Source organism: Talpa europaea (assembly GCF_964194135.1).
Source record: "Talpa europaea genome assembly, chromosome: 2".
NCBI classification, from domain to species: domain Eukaryota; kingdom Metazoa; phylum Chordata; class Mammalia; order Eulipotyphla; family Talpidae; genus Talpa; species Talpa europaea.
This window is the reverse complement of record NC_140068.1, coordinates 142,560,195-142,582,020: the sequence shown is the minus strand read 5'-3', so window position 1 is coordinate 142,582,020 and position 21,826 is coordinate 142,560,195. Positions and strand designations below refer to the sequence as shown.

General features: G+C 40.2%; 1 protein-coding gene across 1 annotated transcript in view; it reads right to left on the bottom strand.

Moving 5' to 3' along the window:
• Positions 1-20,817, bottom strand: part of LOC311188421 (uncharacterized protein) — a gene marked incomplete at both ends in the record, with an annotated part of 42,710 nt that extends 21,893 nt beyond the window's left edge. Inside the window, 11 exons of the mRNA XM_084259521.1 lie at positions 10,400-10,526; positions 11,864-11,954; positions 13,060-13,207; positions 13,289-13,421; positions 13,902-14,063; positions 14,179-14,297; positions 15,895-15,981; positions 16,805-16,892; positions 16,975-17,208; positions 19,341-19,552; positions 20,790-20,817. Coding sequence (XP_084115647.1) covers positions 10,400-10,526; positions 11,864-11,954; positions 13,060-13,207; positions 13,289-13,421; positions 13,902-14,063; positions 14,179-14,297; positions 15,895-15,981; positions 16,805-16,892; positions 16,975-17,208; positions 19,341-19,552; positions 20,790-20,817 — 1,429 coding nt within the window. The remainder of the gene's footprint in view (positions 1-10,399; positions 10,527-11,863; positions 11,955-13,059; positions 13,208-13,288; positions 13,422-13,901; positions 14,064-14,178; positions 14,298-15,894; positions 15,982-16,804; positions 16,893-16,974; positions 17,209-19,340; positions 19,553-20,789) is intronic.
• Between the last annotated feature and the right edge of the window lie 1,009 nt (positions 20,818-21,826).

Genomic DNA, 21,826 nt, shown 5'->3' with positions numbered 1-21,826 from the left:
TGACTGGATCAAGAAAATACTAAAATATACACAATGGAATATTACTCAGCAATCAAAAAAGATAAACTCATGCCATTTGCAGCAATGTGGATGGAACTGGAAAGAATTATGCTCAATGAAATAAGCCAGAACAAAAAAGAAAAATAATGTATGGTTTCAATTATAGGAGGAATGTAGGGGAACCAAACAAGGGATCAGGGAAAAAATAATTATAATAAATTAAAAAAAATTAATAGGCAACTATAAATCAGAGACATTCTACAGGGGGAGAGAGAAGGATCAAAACAGGGGAGGAAAGAGCATAGGGACTATGGTGATGGTTCACAGGTGAATTGGTGGTGGGAATTTTACAGGGACTATACCTGAGAGAAGAAGGCATACATTGTGCAAAAAAGAAGAATGATATAAAATATATATATATATATATAATTAAGAAAAAAAGAAATTGAGTACTGTTTTCTTCCTTACTATTGTGTTTTCCTCATATAAGTTTAATTTTTATTATTGAAATACATGTGCTATAATATTACAGATAAACCTGAACTTCACGTTGATGCTTTCCTGGTCCATTCTTTATACACACTCACACGCAGACCCCCAAAAAGCTGATATAACTTTAGTGAGGTTTCTCCATATTTTTCTATTTTTAACATCTGGGAGTTGTTCATAAACTATATAAAATAGGGCCTCCCTGGTGGCGCAAGGGGTTAAGCACCGCCCTATGAAGCAATCCGCAGCCTCTGCAGCACAAGTTAGATGCCCCACCGGCCAGGGAGCAACCCACATGGCGCAGCAGACCTCTCCTGGCTCTCCCTCTGCTCCCCTCAGCAGTGTACTTTGGTCAATCTGCCTGTACTGTTCCCCACTCTGTCTCTGGCTAATTCTCTCACCCCCGCATCTCTGGCCTATACCCAAGCTCTTGTATGCATAAATAAATATATAAAATAATATAAATAATGTGTTATATAAAACAATGTTTATAAAATAATGTTTTGCATTATTTCTACATTTGTTTACATGCTATCATGCAGTATGGACCATCTATAACTAATTGGAGAAAAATGCAACATGAATTTAGAATACCCACATGGGCACAGTGGAGGCCTAGTGCTCTCAATTTCTCTTTGTTGACTTGTTTTCATTTACACCACTGATTGAAACATCCTCACTGCTTTCTAAATGTGTGTATGTTCTGTTTGTCTTCTCTGAGAATAAGGCCAAGCTCTCCAACTCAGTTTAATGTTGCTGGTACATTTCCAGCTCCCCCAGGCTCTAGGTTCACCATGCTGACTTCTCTCCCTAAATGAGCATTGGAATCAGTTTCCAGCCAGGGAAAATTGTGTCTGGTTCTGCATTCCCATGAATTCCCTTGGTTTTACCTTCTAGTCATCACTTGGGCTTTGCTTTCTTAGTTTATGGTCCCTGAGAAGATGGCTTTTCAATTTTGAATTTGACTATTTGAACAGTATTGTGGGAGAGTAAACAAACTTTGGGTACCCTATAGAGTTCATTGCTGAAATCAAGAATTCAGAAGGAGGTGCTCATGTTTGGGAGAAATCAGAGTTACTATTTTCCAAGCATTTATTTTATAACCTCCTCGTGTTTTCTTCAAGAAGGCTTTATGATCATCTTTTTTAGGTAAAGAAGGAAAAGGAAAGGCAGATTTGTTCCATCTGCACGCTGGGATTTAAGCATGGGTAATCCAATGCCACTATGTAGGGGATAGGGGATGCAAATTTCACTTTCCTGTGTAAAAGATTTTTCCCTGAGTCATTTTCGAGACTCTGGACCCTGTGATAAATAATCAACACCTTCAGAGTTTAAAGACCATGTGAAATACTTCTAACCCAGAATTATCCAAGTCAGAAATTGTGGCTTGGTTTTGCAATTTAATTTTTAACTTCATTTTAAAATGTTCACCAGTTGCTTGTTCTTGCGTTTTACTTGGTATTACTTGGTAGCAAGAGACCCAAGTTGTCTCTGTGTGGGAAAAATGAATCCAACTTGACTTCACTTGATTGATTTTTAAATACTTGAATATACATTGAAATATTTCCTTGACTTAGACTATAATGTCCAACTTTTAAAAATTTATATGCTTTTTTTTTGGAGAGTGTTGGTTTTTAAATAGATTTGTTTTAGTCCTAAGGATCATTAGAGGGGAAAGTGTATGTTTCCCAGTTGGTAACTGTTAGATTTATCCTCAGAGTTGTTTTCAGAATACTGAGAATGGCTATCATCCATTATTAGCCTTATGACAACTCAGCAGAACTGAGTTCTGATTGTTGGTGATATGTCAGAGAACTCCAGTGCATAATCCTACTATGAGCACAGAAAACCTGTTGTTTTTGATCTAGCAGGTCAGGGGAGGCCCTGGCCTATCACATATATAATTTGCCCCAAACGTCATAATGTCCAACACATTCAGGTGATTCAGGGGGAGAGGCAAGCTAGATGAGTCTAAATCCTGCAATAAAAGACTTGACTAAATACACTGTTATGGTCATTCTTAAGAACTTGAAGCTGAAGTTTGCCTCAGGCTAGACTTGGCTTCTTTAAGGTTCCAACATTTATCTTTGTTTTATTACTGAGAGAATTTTGGTTTATAACATTATACGTTGCAGGTATACACACTGCACTTTGACATACTGCAATGTGGTCACCATTGAAAGTCTAGTTTCGATGCAACATCATGCAGCTGACCCTCTCTCTCTCGACTTTTCACACACACCCCCAACTCTCTTTCCCTCTGGTAACCACCCATCTGTTGTCTGATTCTTAGAGTTTGCTTATTCAGGTACTTTGTTTTTGTTGTTTGCTTATATTCTACATAGGAGTGAAACATCATATGCTATTTTTCTTGGCTGAGCCATCATTTAAACTTATGTAAAGAGTTTCTGATTCAACCACTTATCTTAAAGCATCGGACTTGGTCAATCTGTTTAGATTCCTTCCTCTCCCACTCACATTCCTTAGTCCCTCTCTTTCTTTCTTTCTCGATACTTTAAAAGGGCAAGTTTCTTAGGGAAAGGAGAGAGAAAAATAAAGGTGCCTGCATCTCCTAGGCAGGCAGGAGAACTGCCCTCTTTTCCCTCTCAATGCCAAGGAGAGGGAAGATCATTGACCCCCATTGTTGCAACAAGAAAGAATTAGGGGCCAAGTTCATTGTTGTTTATTGAGCTGCAAACTTAAGCTTCACGGTGCTCAGTTAGTTATGGCTTCTATTTGTCAAACACGCATGCTTAGAAGTGACAGGGTCCACCTGAAGTGATGTTAGAAGAAAATGAAAGAAAAGGTAGACACTGAGATAGGTCAGACGGAGATAAGGAGGCCTGACTGAAGCAAACACAGCTCTGGAGATCACAGAGGCTGTAATTAATCTCTCCTTACACAAGAAAACAAAATAAAATTCTTCAAACTCTTAATTCCTTAATTCAGCTGTCCTCTTTGTCCTTAATCTTTTTCATGAGGTAATAGGTTCTGGGTCTTGGGTCTGAAAAACCAAGGCTCTTATTTGCTCAGCCATTCACCATTGAACCAAAGTATCAAATATTCTGATCGGCTGTGCCCATCATCCCAATGTTTTACAAACCACAATCTACAAACTCTCGTGCAAAATCAATCTAGTGTTTTGTGAACAGCACTTTTTAATAACAAAATGAACCCCTTAAAATAGCATTCTAATGGAATGAGCCACAGTGCATCCTCCTTAGTAAGAGTAAGGATTATTTTGTGAAACATTTGATTCTTAAACTTTTTTTTTTTATGGATTTTTTTTTAAGATTAATTTTTATTTATTTATTTATTTATACAAGCACTGGGTACAGTCAGAAGCGTGGGAGGGTGAGAGAATTCACCAGAGCCAGAGCGGGGAGCAGAGCAGGCAGAAGGACCGAAGTACACTGCTAAGGGGAGCAGCGGGCGGCAGGAGAGGTCTGCGCGCCATGTGGGACCCTCCTCCGGTGGCTGGGGAGCAGCCGGGGATCGATCCGGTGCCGTAGAGGCCGCGGGCAGCTTCGCAACCCAGCGCTCAACCGCTGCGCCAGCGGGGAGGCCCCTGATTCTTAAACTTTTGATTCTTATTGCTGCTTCCCTGTATAAAAAATGTATCCAAAAAAAGTTGAAATTTTCTTTCCAGTGCACACATTTTATTTCTATTGATAATAATTGATAATGCCTCTGCTTACCAGAGTCAACACTTTTGTTTGGTCTTTCAACAACCACAGCTTAAAGAATGATTGCTTAACTGCATACTCACTTTTTATTATTCATCAGGCTTAATGGCCATTCCTCCTGTGGGTCTAAAGCCAAAGGTTAAATGTGAGCCTCACTCCTCACTCCAGTGTAGTCTCCACCTACAGTCCAGTGTGAGAACTAACTTCAGATTCTGGTTGTCACAAGTTGGTAACTGTTGAAGAAGCTTAAGATGATCTAGTGTAAGTTTTAATAAAAGCAAGTTTTAGATTGACTTCTGCCACATGGACTTGCTTTTATGAACAAATATTTATTTGAAAGTTGGTATCAAAACAATTCATACCACCTTTTCTGTAAGCTGCTGTGGAAATATGACCTAGCACTAAATGTTTGTTTTCCTTTAATGCACAACATTACTGAGGCAGGGTTCTGCAGCCCTCAAAGTTGGTGTCAGACAAAAGAAAATGAATCTAAACCAATGATTTGGAAATAAACTCATTTAGAAGTCAAACTTAGGATGCCTTCTATAAAACTACAGTTTCCAGCCATCCACTGGATCCTTCAATCAGGAATTCATTAGAGTCCAGCTTTGGTAAAAGTGTGGCTGACAGCCCTCCTGGTAGGCACCTCCTTGGGGTTATGACTCATTCTCAAGAATCCTGGCTGATCCTGTTGGAGCACAGTCCACTGTGTGAAACCTTAACCAATTGACATGTACATATTTTCCTCTATTACGATATTTGAGGGCAAAATTCAATCGTATCATGTCAAATAGAAGATGTCAGAGCACATTCCTTAGTGAGAAAGCAATGAGTCAACAACTGACAAGTTCACTCTAACCTGACAACAAATAAAACAGCCCAAGTGAGCAAAAGTGCTTGACAGGCAGCACAGAAAACCTTCTTTCACAAAATGCTAGTTTGCATGGAAACACAATATGAAACTAAGCTTTAAAGGAACTGCTGTTACAGAATACTGCTGGGAGGAAAAAAAGACTAAGTGAAAAGGGAAGACAGTGAATATAACAAAGGAAAGGAATAGAGAAACTTGACTGAAATAATATTATGCAATATCTGTGTATAGTTTTCACTGAAATTGTAATGACTTTTAAAATACCTTTTGGTTTCACTTCCTTTTTTCCTAAAAGAGCAAGTTAGTTGCTGGGCTTTATTATCTAAGTGTTATTTGTCCTTCAGCTAATGGTGCTTCTTGGTTTTCTTGGGCAGTAGCGCCATCTGGAGGTTGAGCAGGACATGGCTCTAGAAGATGACTAACCCAGCAACTTGTTGAGGTCTTAGTCACTGCCCAAGACCAGTTGAAAGTGGCAAGAGACAGTGCGTTGGCTCATAACCTCAGCCAGCTACACAGCCAGGTGAGTATATTCATGATTAACAGGTATTCCCCAAACTGAATACTTGGAATTATCCCTTTATTGACAACTGGGAAGTATTTACATTCTGGGCACTGCCCATTTTAAAATGGGAAGAGAGATAGGGTAGACATAGGCATATTTTCAGGTAGTTTAAGGAAATAAGTGGAATTTATGAAAGTTGGAGAAGACCTGGGGAAATGTGTTCATGTACTTTCAGCACTCAGAAGTCCATGGAGAAAGCAAAGTAAAAGATCCAAAGATAAAAATGTGCCGAAACTAGGAGATGGATAATAAGATTCCAGCACACAGAAAAATAGATGAGGGATTCTTAACAAATAGAACTTAATTAAAACAAAATTGAAAGAAACTCGCAGACCACTAGCTGAGACCAAATTATTCATGATACCCAAAGTAACATTAATTGAACGTGAGAAACATCTGGGTGAAATTATGGATTCCAGAGAAAGGAGAGGCTCCTATAGCACCTAACCCAACACCCCTCTCAGAAAATTAGTTGGCTGACCAGACTTCCTTATCATATTAGATGGCAGAAAGAGACTAGCAGGAATTCAATAAGAATTCAATAGCTGTTAGTGTTAATAGCTAAACAATGTTTTTATGTATTAAGACTCTATAATCCGGTATGGCATACTAAGAAATTCTCTGCTATTCTGAGACTCAAGGATTATCTAACTACTTTTTCAAAATAATCTCCATTAAAATATATTAGGAAGGGGAGGGTGGGTGATCAGGAAAAAAAAAAAATGTCCATGCCCAGGGCTAGGCTAAGGTAGGTGAGGAGTGGCTAGGTTGCAAAATTAAAGAGGTACCCACTCTCATGTGACAGATCTGTGTTTCCAAGAGATCAGTATTGCTTCGCTCTAGTTGCCTTGAATGCCATTCAAATAACAATAACAATTATGTACTCAAAAGACTGCAATTCTTTTAAGGAAAGTATCCAATGCTACAATAAGATCTTCACTGCAACAGGCTAGAGCAAAGTTTCTGAGAGTTGTATGCTAGGGTGCTCCTTGAATATAAAGGAAGAATCAACAGTTGCCTTTTACTTCATAGGTTATTAACTTGAGAAGGAAACATTAATAAAACTAACACAACAGAACAGAATCTTCCCAGAAAAGTGAACCTTCTCTAACTCTTAACCACTCTGAAATATCAGCAAATTGAAAGAAATGAACCAAGCTTCCCAAATAAAGTGAATAAGCAAAGCAAAAGGAAGTAGGAGGTAAGACTTATAAAATATAAAGCAAATAGACTCTATAATAAGAAGACAGGCTATCATTAAAATAAATCACTAAGGGGTCCAACAAAAAAGCAGAAAAAAGTATACACACATCGCGTCAGAAGTATAAAGAAAGCTCAAACCTTAGATGAAGGATGGTAAATATATAAAGATAATTTAATAAAACATTTAAGTATTTTTGCAAAGTAGTTTAAATGGCTAGTCTTCCAAGATAACAAAAATTGTCCAAATTAATGGAAGAAAATAAAGAAACCCTTAAAACTTTATAACCAAGAAGAAAATTGAGAAAATTGTCAAAGACTTTTTTTTTGTTTTTTTTATTTAAATTTTATTTTTATACTCCCCATACAATTACAAACCCCTTATTTTGACCCCAATCTCTCCTTTCCCCACCCCCACACCCCATAGAGTGTCTCTGGTTCATAGTTGTTTGTTGATTTTGCTATTTTCTTTCTTATTCTTTTTCCTGGTCCCTAATTCAAGTTTTCTAGATTCCTGCTATGAGTGAGACCATCCGGTATTTTTCTTTTTCTTTCTGGCTTATTTTGCTGAGCATGATCCCTTCCAGCGCCATCCATGTTGCTGTAAATATTCCATGGTGTATATGTACCACATCTCAGAGTGACTTGAAGCCTACATAGTTTTACAAAACAATGCTTGAAGATTTCAACTAATAATAGAAATCATATTTTCCATTCTAGTTCATTTTTTTCAGAGTATTGGAGAATAAGTAGTTTCCCTTCCTTTTCCTGAAATCAACATACGTCTCATATTGAGACATGATATTAATGCAGTCAAGAGAACATAATTATACAACAGTTCAAATCCTACATAAGCCATTAGAGAATCAAATCCTGTGAAATAGCAAAAGAATTTTCAAGGATCAATTAGCTTAACATTAAGAAATGTTAGTATAATTCATAATGTTTAACAGACCAAAGGGAAAAAAGCAGACATGGTTTTTTGGGACGCCTGAGCTCATCACACAGTTTGCTACTTAAAAACTTAAATTTTGATTCAAAGCTGACCACACAATCTGCTGCTCCTTCTCAGATGTGGGAGGTGTAGCAGTCATGGAGGAGAAAGAGGATCAGGAAGAATATAAATGCACCTAATCAAAGAGAGAAGAAAAGCTTTGTCATGGTGTTACAGGGCAGGAAGAGGGGCACCCTAGACCACCCTGTTACAATGGGTAAGACAGTGGATTTGTTTTCAGGAGAAATTTTACTTTTTACATACACTAGAGTGATAACGCATAAATGTAAAAGTGAAAACACCCTTGTTTAGCACCCAAGCCAAAGAATATGCTGTTAACCAGAACCTCGTTAACCTGAACCCCTTCTGTCATTACTTCCACCCCTTTCCAAGGAGAACCTCCAATGCCATTTCTAATAGGATAGATTAGTTTTTCTGTCTGTTGTTGAAAACTCTATGCAAAGTTTTAAAATAAGGAATTTGTTTTCTTGCAGTCAGCATTGTGTTTATTCTCATTGCTGTGTGAATAAACCGTAATTTATTTATGCATCTTCTCTTGACAATTTGTTTCCTGTGGAGCAATCCTAAACACTGCTGCTAGGAACATGACTTTACCTCTATTTATGCATGCATATGTACATTTCCAAGTGAAGTGTCTAAATTTAGCTTTAGGATATACTGTCAAGCAGTTCCCTGAAGTTCCAGTTTATACTCACACTCACAGTAAGTTCCCATAGAGCCTCGCCAACGTTTGCTGTTTTTCATTTTCTTTCATTTTATTCAAGCTGTGTAGGGTCTGGTGGCATCTAATTGAGCATTTGATCTTCATTGTTTTAACTTCTAATGAATTTGAGCTCTTTATTGTCACTTTGAATTTTTCCTTTTTAGGTTTCAGTTGAAGACATTTTCCTATTTTTTTTTCTTATTTTTTTCTATTTTTCTAAGGAAGGAATGTTTTTTTTAGTTCCCACACCCACCCCTCCTCCAGCCTGCCATGCCTCCCCCAGTTTAATTTGCCTATCCATTATATTACTCCTCTCGTTCTTCCTTTTGTTTTCTACAAACTCTCCTTCCTTTCTCTGCTGTAAATACTCAGAGGCAGAGCCTGTGTGTTCCCACCTCAATAGCACTCTCAGGGCCTGACCATCTGTTTCATCTAAACCACCTCAAAAATAGCTCTTGACTTGAACTAGAAGAGTCTCTTCATCTGCTAAATTAGCATATGTTTCTGGCCCCCGAGGTTCTGCTAGTCTTCTAAATCCGGTGGGAATTTCTAGAACGGTTACAGCAAAACATCAGTTTTTTGTGTAGAGACAACCTAGAGGATATGTTTGAAGTGTTAGGAGCCAGAATTAATTCCGTGTTGGGGTAGATGACAGCTATAGCAGAATCTTGGGAAAATTAGAAAGATTTGGAAGTCAAATGATCTTTTTTAAACCCTAAAAAGGAACTTCTGTGATGTTTTGTTCCCCATCCTATTATACCGTCAGGATTCATCTCCTTCATCTAAATCAACATCTTATTTGAAAGTAAATCTGCTGTCTCCCTCCATTTTTTTTTAATAGATTTATTTATTTATACAAGCACTGGGTACAGTTAGAAGCGTGGGAGGGTGAGAGAATTCACCAGAGCCAGAGCGGGGAACAGAACAGGCAGACTGACGAAGTACACTGCTGAGGGGAGCAGCGGGCATGGCAGGAGAGGTCTGCGTGCCATGTGGGACCCTCGCTGGTGGCCAGGGATCGAACCGGCACTGCAGAGGCTGCAGGCAGCTATGCAACCCAGCGCTCAACCGCTGTGCCACCAGGGGAGGCACTCCCTCCATTTTTTATGATATAGACCGGATTATCTCATTGCCCCTTCTGCAAGTGCCCACACTGCCTCCTTTCACATCCATTCTTTTCACTCTTTTGAATGAGTTAACTTCATTCATTTCATCTTTTTCTGGTCACTTCCTAGTTATTAATCTGTTGGAATTTAGCCAAGATAAGTAAACATTTATTTTGCCTCCTGAAAATAATCCTAAACTAAATAATTTGAAAATGGTCTATTTACTTTTAGCATGGAATTTTAATAGAATTTAACCACATAAATAAACATCCATGTTTCACAATGTAGAAAAACAATACAAATGTTGATTAACTCAAGCTATGGGTTACAACTTTAAAATTATGTTCCGTGCTGAGCTTTAAAATAATATCGCTGCAATTCCTCGCAGATCTTGTCTAAATCCATAATCACTCCCATGAAAGTACTTATCAGTGACTATTTTCACATAGATTTTTATTCATCCAGTACTTTCCAAAGAGGAAAATTCAAAGGTAATAGGAATTGACATTTCCAGTTTGTCCAGCAAATGTCAACCCTGGACATGTGTTAGAAATCCAGGGGACAGTCTAAAAGACCAATTCACTCAGAAACCTTGGAGTAGGGCCCATTCATCAGCATGTTTGAGGTTCCCCAGAGGAATCTAACACACAACCAGAGTTGAGAATTGCTGAGTCCATGGTGAAGAATGTGAAGAATGTAAATTAAAAATGTTGAAAATGCAGTGGTCAATACTACATGTAAGTTTGCCACTCTGTATCCTCAAAGACGGGTAAGGGGCCTCTCCTTGGCCCAGCTCTGGATTTCTGCTTGTCCAAAGGTGAGATAAAAAACCAGGCCAAGCATGTTGACAGCAGCAGACAGGAAAAAGACATTCCTCCATCCAGACACAGAATCCTGCAGGCATTAAAAACAAACACGAATTATCAATCTCACATTCCTTCTCCACAAAGAATATAGGGAACAGTAAGAAATAACTACTTAACACTTAAGTTATTAAAGGTTTTATGAATCTCTTAGAAAGAAAATGACTCTAAGAGAGGCATGCACATGTACATATGGTTCTGGACTGCAATGGGTTTTTTTTTTTTAAACACAAATAAAGTAACTTACACTAATGCATTTCTAGAAATTTGAATCTCAGTATTCATAACACTACTGTATTGCTCATTTAAAATTATACCTTAAAAGACAACTTTAAGAGCTCATTGTTGTGTTCTCTCTGTCTCACTTTGTTTTGGTGGGCTTTGAAATCAATCATAACAACCCCTCAGATGGACATCCCAGCAGGATGTCGGTTATATTTGGTCTGCTTCTAGAGTCCTCCTCACCATACCCTCCTACGTCCTAGTTCAGTTCTGACTTCATGATCCTAGTTGATTCCTAACAGTTTGGTCAAAAATTAATCCAGAAACTAGACAGATCACATCGAGATGTATTAAAAATGAAACAACACATTTTTATAAATCAACTGTCATCATCACTCCACCCTGGAAGAGGTTTGCCTTTTCTTCTTCCAACCAGCCCAGGCTCCCTAGCGAATCCCAGGCTGTGACATATCTCACAGTCATTCTCTTTCACCCATATTTCAACCCCTCTTTAAACTGACCTTGGGGCACTTGTATTTCTATTTGGTGATTTTTGGGGGACTTGGAATTAATCTGAAAAGACTCTTCATAATCTTCCCCTTCTGTTCCTCTTACCATTCCCTGACGAGTTTCATTCACTCCAGCCACTCTGTTTCATGCTTTCTCACCTCTAGAAAATCCTCCATGCTGTTTTCACTGCACAAACTACTCATTTTCATCAACCTAACATCTGTTCATTTTTAGAAACACAGCTTAGATTTTTCTTTCTCTGGGACACCTTCTCACCAGAGTCAGATTTAGAGTCCCTTTGAGGTGCAGCAGACCTCTCCTGTCTCACCTGCTGCTCCCATCAGTGTATTTCAGTCAGTGTATTTCAGTCAGTCTGCCTGTTCTATTCCCCACTCTGTCTCTGGTGAATCCTCTCAACCCCCCCCACCCCTGCATCTCTGGCCTGTACCCCAGCTCTTGTATGCATAAATAAATAAATATTTTAAAAAATAGTGTTCCTTTGAGTGATTTGTCAACATCCACGCCTGTTTTCTCAGCAAATCATGAAGTCCTCAGGAACAGAGGCTCCTCCTGTGTGTATCCTCAGTGCCTAAAAGAATACCTGCCGCTCATAGATGTTCAATAAACTGGCCCAACCTGACTGATAAGGAATCCGGTGGCAGTGGAAGAGATGATTCCAGCGAGGAGCCCAAATCCCCTTGAGAGTCCCATGAGGAAACTTGCATATCTGTGGAGAGATATTTACACAGAAGACTTTATACAGAAAGCTGCCTATGATTTTTCAGCAACTCAATTTTAATACAGTTCAACTCCAATGGCAAAATTATTTTGCTTCATGAAGTTTTTCCTCCACCTACAGACATATCTATTTGCCAGTCTGCTGAGTCAACAACCAGGGAACAATTCGGTCTCCCAGGAGCCGAGATTCCCACCCCTGCTGGTAAATACAGCGGGTACTTTGTTCAGTAGACAGGACAACAGACCCTGAACAAACTGCCTGGGGACAAATCCCAACTCTGCCTCTGTGTGATCTTAAGCATGTCATTTCATCTTCTTTTTTTTTTTTTTTTAAGGATGGGGAGCTTTTTTTTTTTTTAAGATTTATTTATTTATTTATTCATACAAGCACTGGGTACAGTCAGAAGCGCGGGAGGGTGAGGGAATTCACCAGAGCCAGAGCGGGGAGCAGAACAGGCAGACTGAGGTACACTGCTGAGGGGAGCAGCGGGCGGCAGGAGAGGTCTGCGTGCCATGCGGGACCCTCCTCCAGTGGTCGGGGAGCAGCCAGGGATTGAACCGGCGCTGCAGAGGCTACGGGCAGCTTCACAACCCAGCGCTCAACCGCTGTGCCACTGGGGAGGCCCCCATTTCATCTTCTTGTACCTCAGTCTTTTGAGGGTAACAGTAGGATCCATTCTATTGAGGGTAATCTATTGAGGGTAACAGTAGGATCCATTCTCAGATAGTTGTCAAGATTGATAAATTCATGTATAAGTTCTTCAAATAAGGTCTGGCTTGCGACAAGCTCATACCTATGTGCTTGTTTATATGCACCCCAGAAGCTTCTCCAAAACACATGTGTGTGGGTCCTGACACAGAACACATAGTCCAGTCTTCCTAGGTAGAGGTTTAGGCAGATTTTACTAGCTAGGTTTGGGAACTATTGTTCCAAATATGCTTTAGGTCACAGCCAAATACTGACATTTCTAGAGATTTGTCATTATTCTGCCATCATTTGTGCATGTCAACAACATGAAGGAGTTGCAAGAAAACTGGAGCCTGACACCTCTGGAACTGCTTGGAAAAGGTCAGTAGACAGGTAAAGATGTTACCTGGGGGCCACATCTAAGGTGTTGATGATGAACCCCGAGTCGCACAGGTTGCTGGTCCCAGGAATAAGTATCAGCAAAATAATGGTTGTTATGTAACTGGAGGCCACAAAGGGCAGGGCCACAGCACAGAGTGATGGAAGGAGGAGTCCTGGGCAACAGAGACACACCGTCAGGCACAACATCTCACATGTGGAAAAAGGGGCTGATTAACCCATACGCCCATCCTTACCAAGGGACGAGAAGAGCTTTCGTACAGTGATCAATCTGAGAAGATTCCTGGACAGAAGGAAATCTGCCAACTGACCTCCTAGAATTGTACAACTTGAAGCAGCAATAAAAGGCAGGGAAGACAGAAGCCCACTCTGAAGGAAGGAAACTGGTACAGTGAGTACAGAAGCCAGGGAGAGCGCACCAACATTTATCCATTATGCAGACCAACTGCTCATCCACCCTCCTGCCATTCTGTGTTTAAGGAATTAACATCCCTTTCCATGTGAGAACACTGGCTGAGGAAAGAGGCCTAGCACTTGTATCACACTAGTGAGAAAAACAATATTAATTTTTAAGGGAAATTTCAGAATCACCTAGCATGGCAGGGCAGCATAGTAGCTAGGGGCAGAGATGCTGCTGCATCTCTATACCAGTCATATAACCCAGTCCTCTCGCCTCTGTGTGTCCCCAATCCTATGCATGTGCAATGGGAATCATTGCAGTTCCTCCATCAAGGCCACAGTGAAGGTTAAATGAGTAATCATGTGCAAAACCAGCTGTAGTGGGCAGCATAGAACTATTTCTCTCTATTGTCATGATCATTTTCATTGAAGTTCCAGAAGTATACTCACATCTCTGATGTTAACATGGAGCACAGAACTGATGTAGGTCGGTAGGTATGTTATAATTATGGTGCATAACCAGAAATGGCTGAAAAACCCCGTGAAAATGGCCCAAAGTGGTAGGCATCTGACCATAGCTTTTATGGGAACAGATCTTCTAGGAGAACTGGACTGAAAGGAAACATCTAATTAACACAAGTATTGGAACAAGCCAGAGGGTGCTTCTCTGGGGGGATACACAGCTACCCTGGAAGTTTCTGCACGGTGGGGAGGGGGTGTACTGTACCTGCTGAGCCACTGAGGATACAATGTGCTCCTTTTCCCTGACACTTATGCAAGGATGATGCACAGGGTCATCATAAATCACCGTGAACCACAGGAGGCAGCAGACACAGCCAATGCTACCTGGGAAACCGGCACCCAATTAGTTTTTCAGTAGATTTGTGAAGTGGGTTTCCTTTGAAGTAGCAAACCTTCCCCCCAAAACATATTAATTGATAGTCATTTCACCATAAGAACCTAAATGTTGGGCCTCCCTGGTGGTACAGATAGTTGAGAACAGTGCTGTGAAGCTGTCCACAGCCTCTGCAGCACAGGTTCGATCGCAGCTGGCCAGGGAGCTACCCACATGGCGCAGCAGACCTCTCCTGCCTCACCCACTGCTCCCCTCAGCAGTGTACTTCATCAGTCTGCCTGTTCTGTTCCCTGCTCTGTCTCTTGTGAGTTCTCTCACCCTCCCACACATCTGGCCTGTACCCCGGTTCTTGTATGCATAAATAAAATAAATAAATCTTAAAAAAAAAAAGAACCTAAATGTTGCTACATCTTTTCAATTTCTCTGCAAATTTCCTTCTAAATAAAGCTCTGCAGGTACCACCTCTCCAATATGGAGTGCCTCCGGAGAGAACATGTGCATAAGCAGACCTTGTGCAGCTGTTGAATTACTCATAAGACTTCCATCATTATAGTCAGATGTGTCACTCACAGCAATTTCTTAACAGGTACATCATTGCCTTGTCTGGAGAGATGGAACAGTCAGGACTGAAGAAGAGTATGGTCACACAAGCATGACACAACCCACCATAAAATCAATGCTGAGGAGAAGTTTCCAGCACATTTGCAAAAATCAGTGTTTTTTGCATTTAAAAAAACACAACCATTGTGAATTTCCAAAAAGATACTTCTTGAAGGTATCTGGTTAACAAATGTGGGCCCAAATCACCAGGGACTGGCAATGTTAATGACACCATTTCAATGGAACAAGACAGAAACATGTCTAATTACTGAGGTTTGTCATTTGAATAAGATTCTATGTTAAACAACTTTGGGTTGAAAGTTCTTTAAATTCCCTCATCCATTCATTTATATAAAACTGTAAGTGAGGCACTATGATGGTACCAAAGTAAAACAAAAAAAGAAACATAGACTGAATGTCTTATCTCAGACATTTCACAGTGGAGAGGGAGAAAAAGAAGTAAATAATTGCACACCAGCATAGTCTAAAGAAGAAATATACAAAAGCATCATAGAACCCAGCTGGAATTAAGTCCCAGAAGTCCCTATAAAGTAGGATACATTTAAACTCGGCTTTGCAAGATTTACCTGGTGGAGAATAAGTTAAGGAATCTTAGCAAAAATAATCACTAAAAAGAAATAAGAAAGATAGAGAAAAATATACTCTATCAACTTGGACATCTTAAACATATACAGCAATTAGAATTGACATTTCAGATGCAGTGGTTGAGATTCTACAGAAGATCCCTTCTGTAGAAAGGTGGAAGGGTAAAGCTGCACCCCTGATCCTCAGAAGTCAGTACACTGTACACAGTCATCTCATGGACTAGAATGAGGATGCTGCTCCCAATCCTCAGCATTCTCCATCATCTTCCATGTGACAGGCTATGTTCTCTCATATAGGAAGTATGTGGTAGATGGGTGATATTGACATCAAAACAAATGCCTGGGAATTGGAGGTGTTTGTATTTGAAAGAAAGTGACTCACCAAAGATATAGAAGATAAAAGGCCAGCCCAAGGCCTGTGAGATTAGTCCCCCCACACAGAGAATGATGAAGGATCCGAAGGCTGACCCTGAGGAGAAAGAGAAAAACCACTTAGAAAAACAGCAAAGTTGGGCCTCCCTTGTGGCGCAGGCAGTTGGGCGCCATGCTGGGAAGCTGTCCGCAGCCTCTGCAGTGAGGGTTCGATACCCACAGGCTGCGGAGCAACCCACATGGCGGGGCAGACCTTTCCTGTCTTGCCCACTGCTCCCCTCAGCAGTTTATTTCAGTCGTTCTGCCTGTTCTGCTCCTCACTCTGTCTCTGGTGAATCCTCTCACCCTCCTGCGCATCTGGCTTGTACCCCGGTTCTTGTATAAATAAAATAAATCTTTAAAAAAAAGAAAAATAGCAAAGTTGAAAACTAAGTGACCTCCCTGGACACTGTCCAGTGGAGAGAGACCAACTCAGAATTACTGGGCAATGAGTCTTTTCCCCTCTCTCACATCTGCCCTCCAGTGAAGTCATGTGAAATCACTAGAATTAATAAGAATTAGATGCCATGTGACACTTCAATGGCTCCTTAACACAGATATGATCAAATCCAAATCCCTTACTTTGTCAATGACACTCTGCAGCCACAGTCCTGAAACATGGGGTTACATTCTGGCAGGAGGCAATGTGAGGTGGGAGTTTATACAAAGCTATAATCCATATATATATGAATTTTTATTATATATGGATCTATATCATATATTATGTGGACCATATATATGATTACATATAACATATATGAAAATGGTATATATGAAAGTAATATGGCATAAAGTTCCATATTATTAACTGCACATTCTATTTTTTAATACATAAGTATGTGTACATATTTGTACGCATATATCTATATGTACCCCCTTACCTGCTCCTGCAATGCTAGTGAGCTTGCTTCGTTCAAGCGGGGGAGCCCATTTTGCCCAAATTGTAAACTGACCTGTCCATGCCATTCCCTGAAATGAAAATCATTAAGATGTTTGATCTCTATTAGAATAGAAGTCCACAGTCCACTCAGAAAAAAAAAGGGTGTGATACCTGAGCCATGCCCTGGACTGTCCGAATCACAATCACCAGGATCACTCCAAAGTCAGCAGCCAGCGGTGTGAAGAGAGTGAGAAGGGAGGAGATCAGCAAACCAGCACCGAGCATCTGTTTTGCTCCAAATATTCCTGCTAAATATCCACTCGGGATCAGGGTCAGTATTATCCCATAGCTGATGGAGCTAAAGATGATGCCCTGAGTCTCTGGGCTCCATTCATAAACAGAGGCCTGAGGAAAAAAAGTAAAATCCTTTGCTAAAAAGTTCCTCTACAATCATCGACTTTATAGCCAGAGTTGACAGAGGTTGATGGTAGCCAATTGTAAAATATTCACTTTGTTTTTTCTCAAGTTTTCACCTAATGTAAATATTCCACCTTCACAACCAACCAGTTATACTTTAAATTTGCTTCACTTAGAGAGTGAAGAAGCAGAGGAAATAGAGAAGATACAAAGAAATAATTACATAGATATGTATGTAAATGAACTGGAGATGTTGAGATGAAATCCAAATGAAAGGATAGAGCTATCTTTATTATAATTATCAAAGGCAGTCACTATAGAGATAATCAAAGCCATTAAGAGATATCTTATCTGTGAAAGAGATTCTTTAAACTATTTTGCATATGGCAAAGTTGGGTGACACGTTGGCTCTCATTTCAAAGAATAAGAAAAAGAGTTTACTGAACTTTCACCAAAATCAATCCCTAAAATTGATTTTGGGAATTACGGTCTGCTCTGGCAGAGCTGACTTTCTAAAATAAATATCACACATGAATAAGATCACATTCTTCTTCTGATGTAACCGCAAAATACTTTTGGTAGCCCTCTAGATGCGTGGCATGCTGTAAATTGAAATGCAGAGCCAAAACATAAAACACGAAACATTTTAGCCACTTAAAATAACTAAAAGCAATGCAAGATATAGGATGCATGTCAGAATTCAAGTCTGAAAATGAATATCAAATAGGGACTTGGAGAACAGAGAACAATTTAAGAAGGCTCCAGGAAAGAAGCAGTGTTTGAGCCATTCTCTGAAGAATAACTATGAATTGTGTGAAAAGAAAAAGGGAAATTTGTTTTTAGTGGCAAAATCAGAAAAAGTAGACATGCAGCATTTTGAATGATACCAAGTGATCTCAATCTAACAGCAACTCTGACTTGCTCAAAGCAAGGGCCTTTGATGGTCCATATGAGTATGGTAAGGAGTGACACTGGATTCTGGAGGAGCACAGTGAATCAAGACAGGATTGTGGCATCTTGAAGGTGTTCTGGATTCTTGCGCATATGAGTATGAAAGCATACAATGAATGATGAAAGAAAGACTGGAAGCAGATGGGCTGGGTCCAAAGTAATAAAAAAAGCAAATGGGCTGGGTCCAAAGTAATAAAATCATAAATATGAGATGACATTAAAATGTACAGTAGGGGCCTCCCTGGTGGCCTAGGGATTAAGTCTAAGTGCTATTACTGCCACAGCCTGAGTTTGATCCCCAGCCAGGGAGCTAACCCATATATGGCATAGCAGATCTCTCCTGTCTCACCCACTGCTCCCTTTAGCAGTGTATTTCAGTACATCTGCCTGTTCTGCTCCCCACTCTGTCCCTGGTGAATTCTTTCACCCCCTGCACCTCTGGCCCATACCCCAGTTCTTCTATGCAAAAATACATTTTAAATAATAGACAGCAAATGATAGATTAAATGAGAAATTTTCAAGTAGGCTATAATCATAATTCTCATACAAATATAAAATGAACACGCAGAAAAGATTTTATTGACTTCATTGACTAATAAAAGAATTGGTGAGATGTGACAACCAGTTCAGAAGAGAATTCAGAGAACCACACATATATTAGCAGAAAGAAATGCTGAAATAGATTTTCAATAGATAAAAAAATTGGTCTATTCAATAGGGACAGGTAGAGGAGATAACTGATTTTCAGCAAGGCAACATTCACTTTCAGAGCTATGAGCAAGAATCATTTGCATTACTGTTTCTTACATAGAACAGAGAGAGTTGTAAAAACGTTCAAAGACAAAATTGCAGAGATTTACCCAGAATTCGACAGAAAGCTGAGCTTGGAAAGCACCTAGTTTTTCATTAAATGATTCCCAGTAATCGGCTAGGTCTGTTTTAGAGGATTTTATAGACTTTCCTGCAGGTCTCCACCATGCAATCATAATAATCTCAATGAAATGTTATTTTTATCCCTGAGATAAGTAATAACTCAAAGAAAAATAATTCCCCTTTCAGTTTGTCATTGCAAATTTATGCGTCTATATTCCACAGACTCACGAGCCAAGGTTTTATTTCAAGTTGGGTTTTCTCTCTCAACTACGAGCCCTGTTCTCCATTACACTTACCCCCCTATTGAATTTTTTGATGGATTTGCTGGGGTTATTCAAGGTGTCTACAAAAGACCCTTCTGCGGAGGCATTGGGTAGACCATGCTGGTGGGTGCTGTTCACCATGGCAATAATCGCGATGCTCAGACTCACTCTCTGGGTTATCATGGTGAAATTGGAGAAGTGCATGATGAGCGCCAGCCCATAGCGTAATGAACAGAAATTTGGACCTGCAAAAAGACAAAGAAATCTGCAAATATGTGGCTGCCATCTTTCATTCCTCCGAAAGTGAATCTAAAAAGCTTTAGAGGTGCTCATGCAATCCCAATGCATTTTGCTCTTTTAGAGATTGCCTTTTTCCCTTTCTTTTTCTTGCTTTCCTTCGCTCCCTCCCTCCAGCCCTCTTCTCTCCCTCTCCCTCCTCCCTCCCCCTCCCTCTCCCTCCCCCCATTCCCTCCCCATGCCTACCCCATTCCCTCCCCATTCCCTCATCCTTCCCTTCTGGGAACCTCAATTCTGCAGTCAGATCTAGGGTTTGTTTGGTTTGGTTTCTCTGTTCCTTTGTTTTGTTTCTTTTAACCCACATAAGTGAAATCATGTGGTATTTGTCTTTCTCCTGACTTATTTTGTCTGTCTTTTTCATCAAAATAGCTACAACTACAAACTTCCCTTACCATAGACTTTAGTTGACTTCAAGGCAATAAACATGGGCTCTTGCAATAAAGTAAAGGAAAAACAGTCTTCTTTCAGAGACGTGAGAAGTCAAGGACAAATACAGAAAATCTCAAATGAAGTCATTAATGTCACATTGTTCCAAAATAAAGTGAATAGGGAAGATGGTGGAGAAGTCACTCACAAAACCTGACTCCCAGCTGAAAATCTCTGGTTCCATCTGTCATACATGTTCATTTACCATGAAGCTTTAGAGTGTATACTTAGAGAAGCTGCCTTGAATTAAACTGATAGCACATCCAGGGATTCTCTCTTAAAGTATCTGAGAGCGTGCGTTCATGAACATTCCCACTAACTCTTTAGGGTAATGCCCACTAGGAAATATCTTTGCTGAATGTCACTAGGCCTGGACTTCGCATTTGCACAGCCTTTAAAAAATATATGGGGCCTCCCTGGTGGCGCAAGGGGTTAAGCACAGCACTGTGAAGCTGTCCGTAGCCTCTGCAGCATGAGTTCAATCCCTGGCATGCCAGGAAACTACCCACATGGTGCAGCAGACCTCTCCTGTTGCGCCCGCTGCTACCTTCAGTAGTGTATTTCAGTCAGTCTGCCTGTTCTGTTCCCCTCTCTGTCTTTGGTGAATTCTCTCACACCCCCGCACTGCTGGCCTGTACCCCAGTTCTTGTATGCATAAATATGCATAAATAAATATGCATAAATAAATAAATGTTTTTTTTAAATCGTGGGGAAAAAAAAGAAAAAAAAGGTGCCTGTAAACAAGAGAGGCGGCTTTACCTTTCCTGGTGGAAGTCTTCTTGTCCATTTGGCTTTTCTGGGAAATGGTATCACACCTTGTGGTGGAGTTTCCCTCTGCCCTGAATCTCTTTCACCACGACAGGCTTTTATCTGTGGGGAAAAGCATCATCCAAAACATGGCACACAAAGAATTTTCTCATGTTCATGTTGTCTCCTCTCCAGCTCAATAAAAGTTTTGATTCATCACAGCTATGTGATCTCCATTTCACAGTACAAGTCTTTATAGCTATGCTCATGGGAGGACTAGATTTTTATAAGCAATCTGGCTATGAGTCCCAGCTCCATTACTCAGAGCGCGTCACTTAAATTCTCTAACTATCCATTTCCTTGTCTATTCACAAGATAACTCCCCTTTCTGGGGAGTGTTGCAGGAATTAAATTAGAAAATTGCAAGTGCTGTATTAAACCACAGAGAACAATGAAAAAGTAAGGAATATTATACTTATAGCTTATCAGAAGGTACGACAATGAAATTAAGCTCGAGAACTGAGAACAACCCCGGAGAAGCCCTTTCTGTCGTGATGGTATTTCTGTACCTCTGTAAATTCAGAACAATGGTCTGTGATGTCTTCTTTTGAACACATAGGGCAACATTGCATAACTCGTATACATTTTCTATATAAAACATTTAGGGCCTCTCCGGTGGCACAGCAGTTGAGCGCTGGGTTGCGAAGCTGCCCACAGCCTCTGCAGCGCCACTTCAATCCCCGGCTGCTCCCCGGCCACCGGAGGAGGGTCCCACATGATGCACAGACCTCTCCTGCCGCCCGCTGCTCCCCTCAGCAGTGTACTTCAGTCCTTCTGCCTGTTCTGCATCCCCCTCTGGCTCTGGTGAATTCTCTCACCCTCCCGCGCTTCTGACTGTACCCAGTGCTTGTATAAATAAATAAATAAATCTTTAAAAATAAATAAATAAATAAATAAATAAATAAAACATTTCGAGAGTAACATGCTTATTCTTGACTTTGCTACACATAATTTGGACAGTTTATTGAACAGTTAGGTACTCAAAGTTA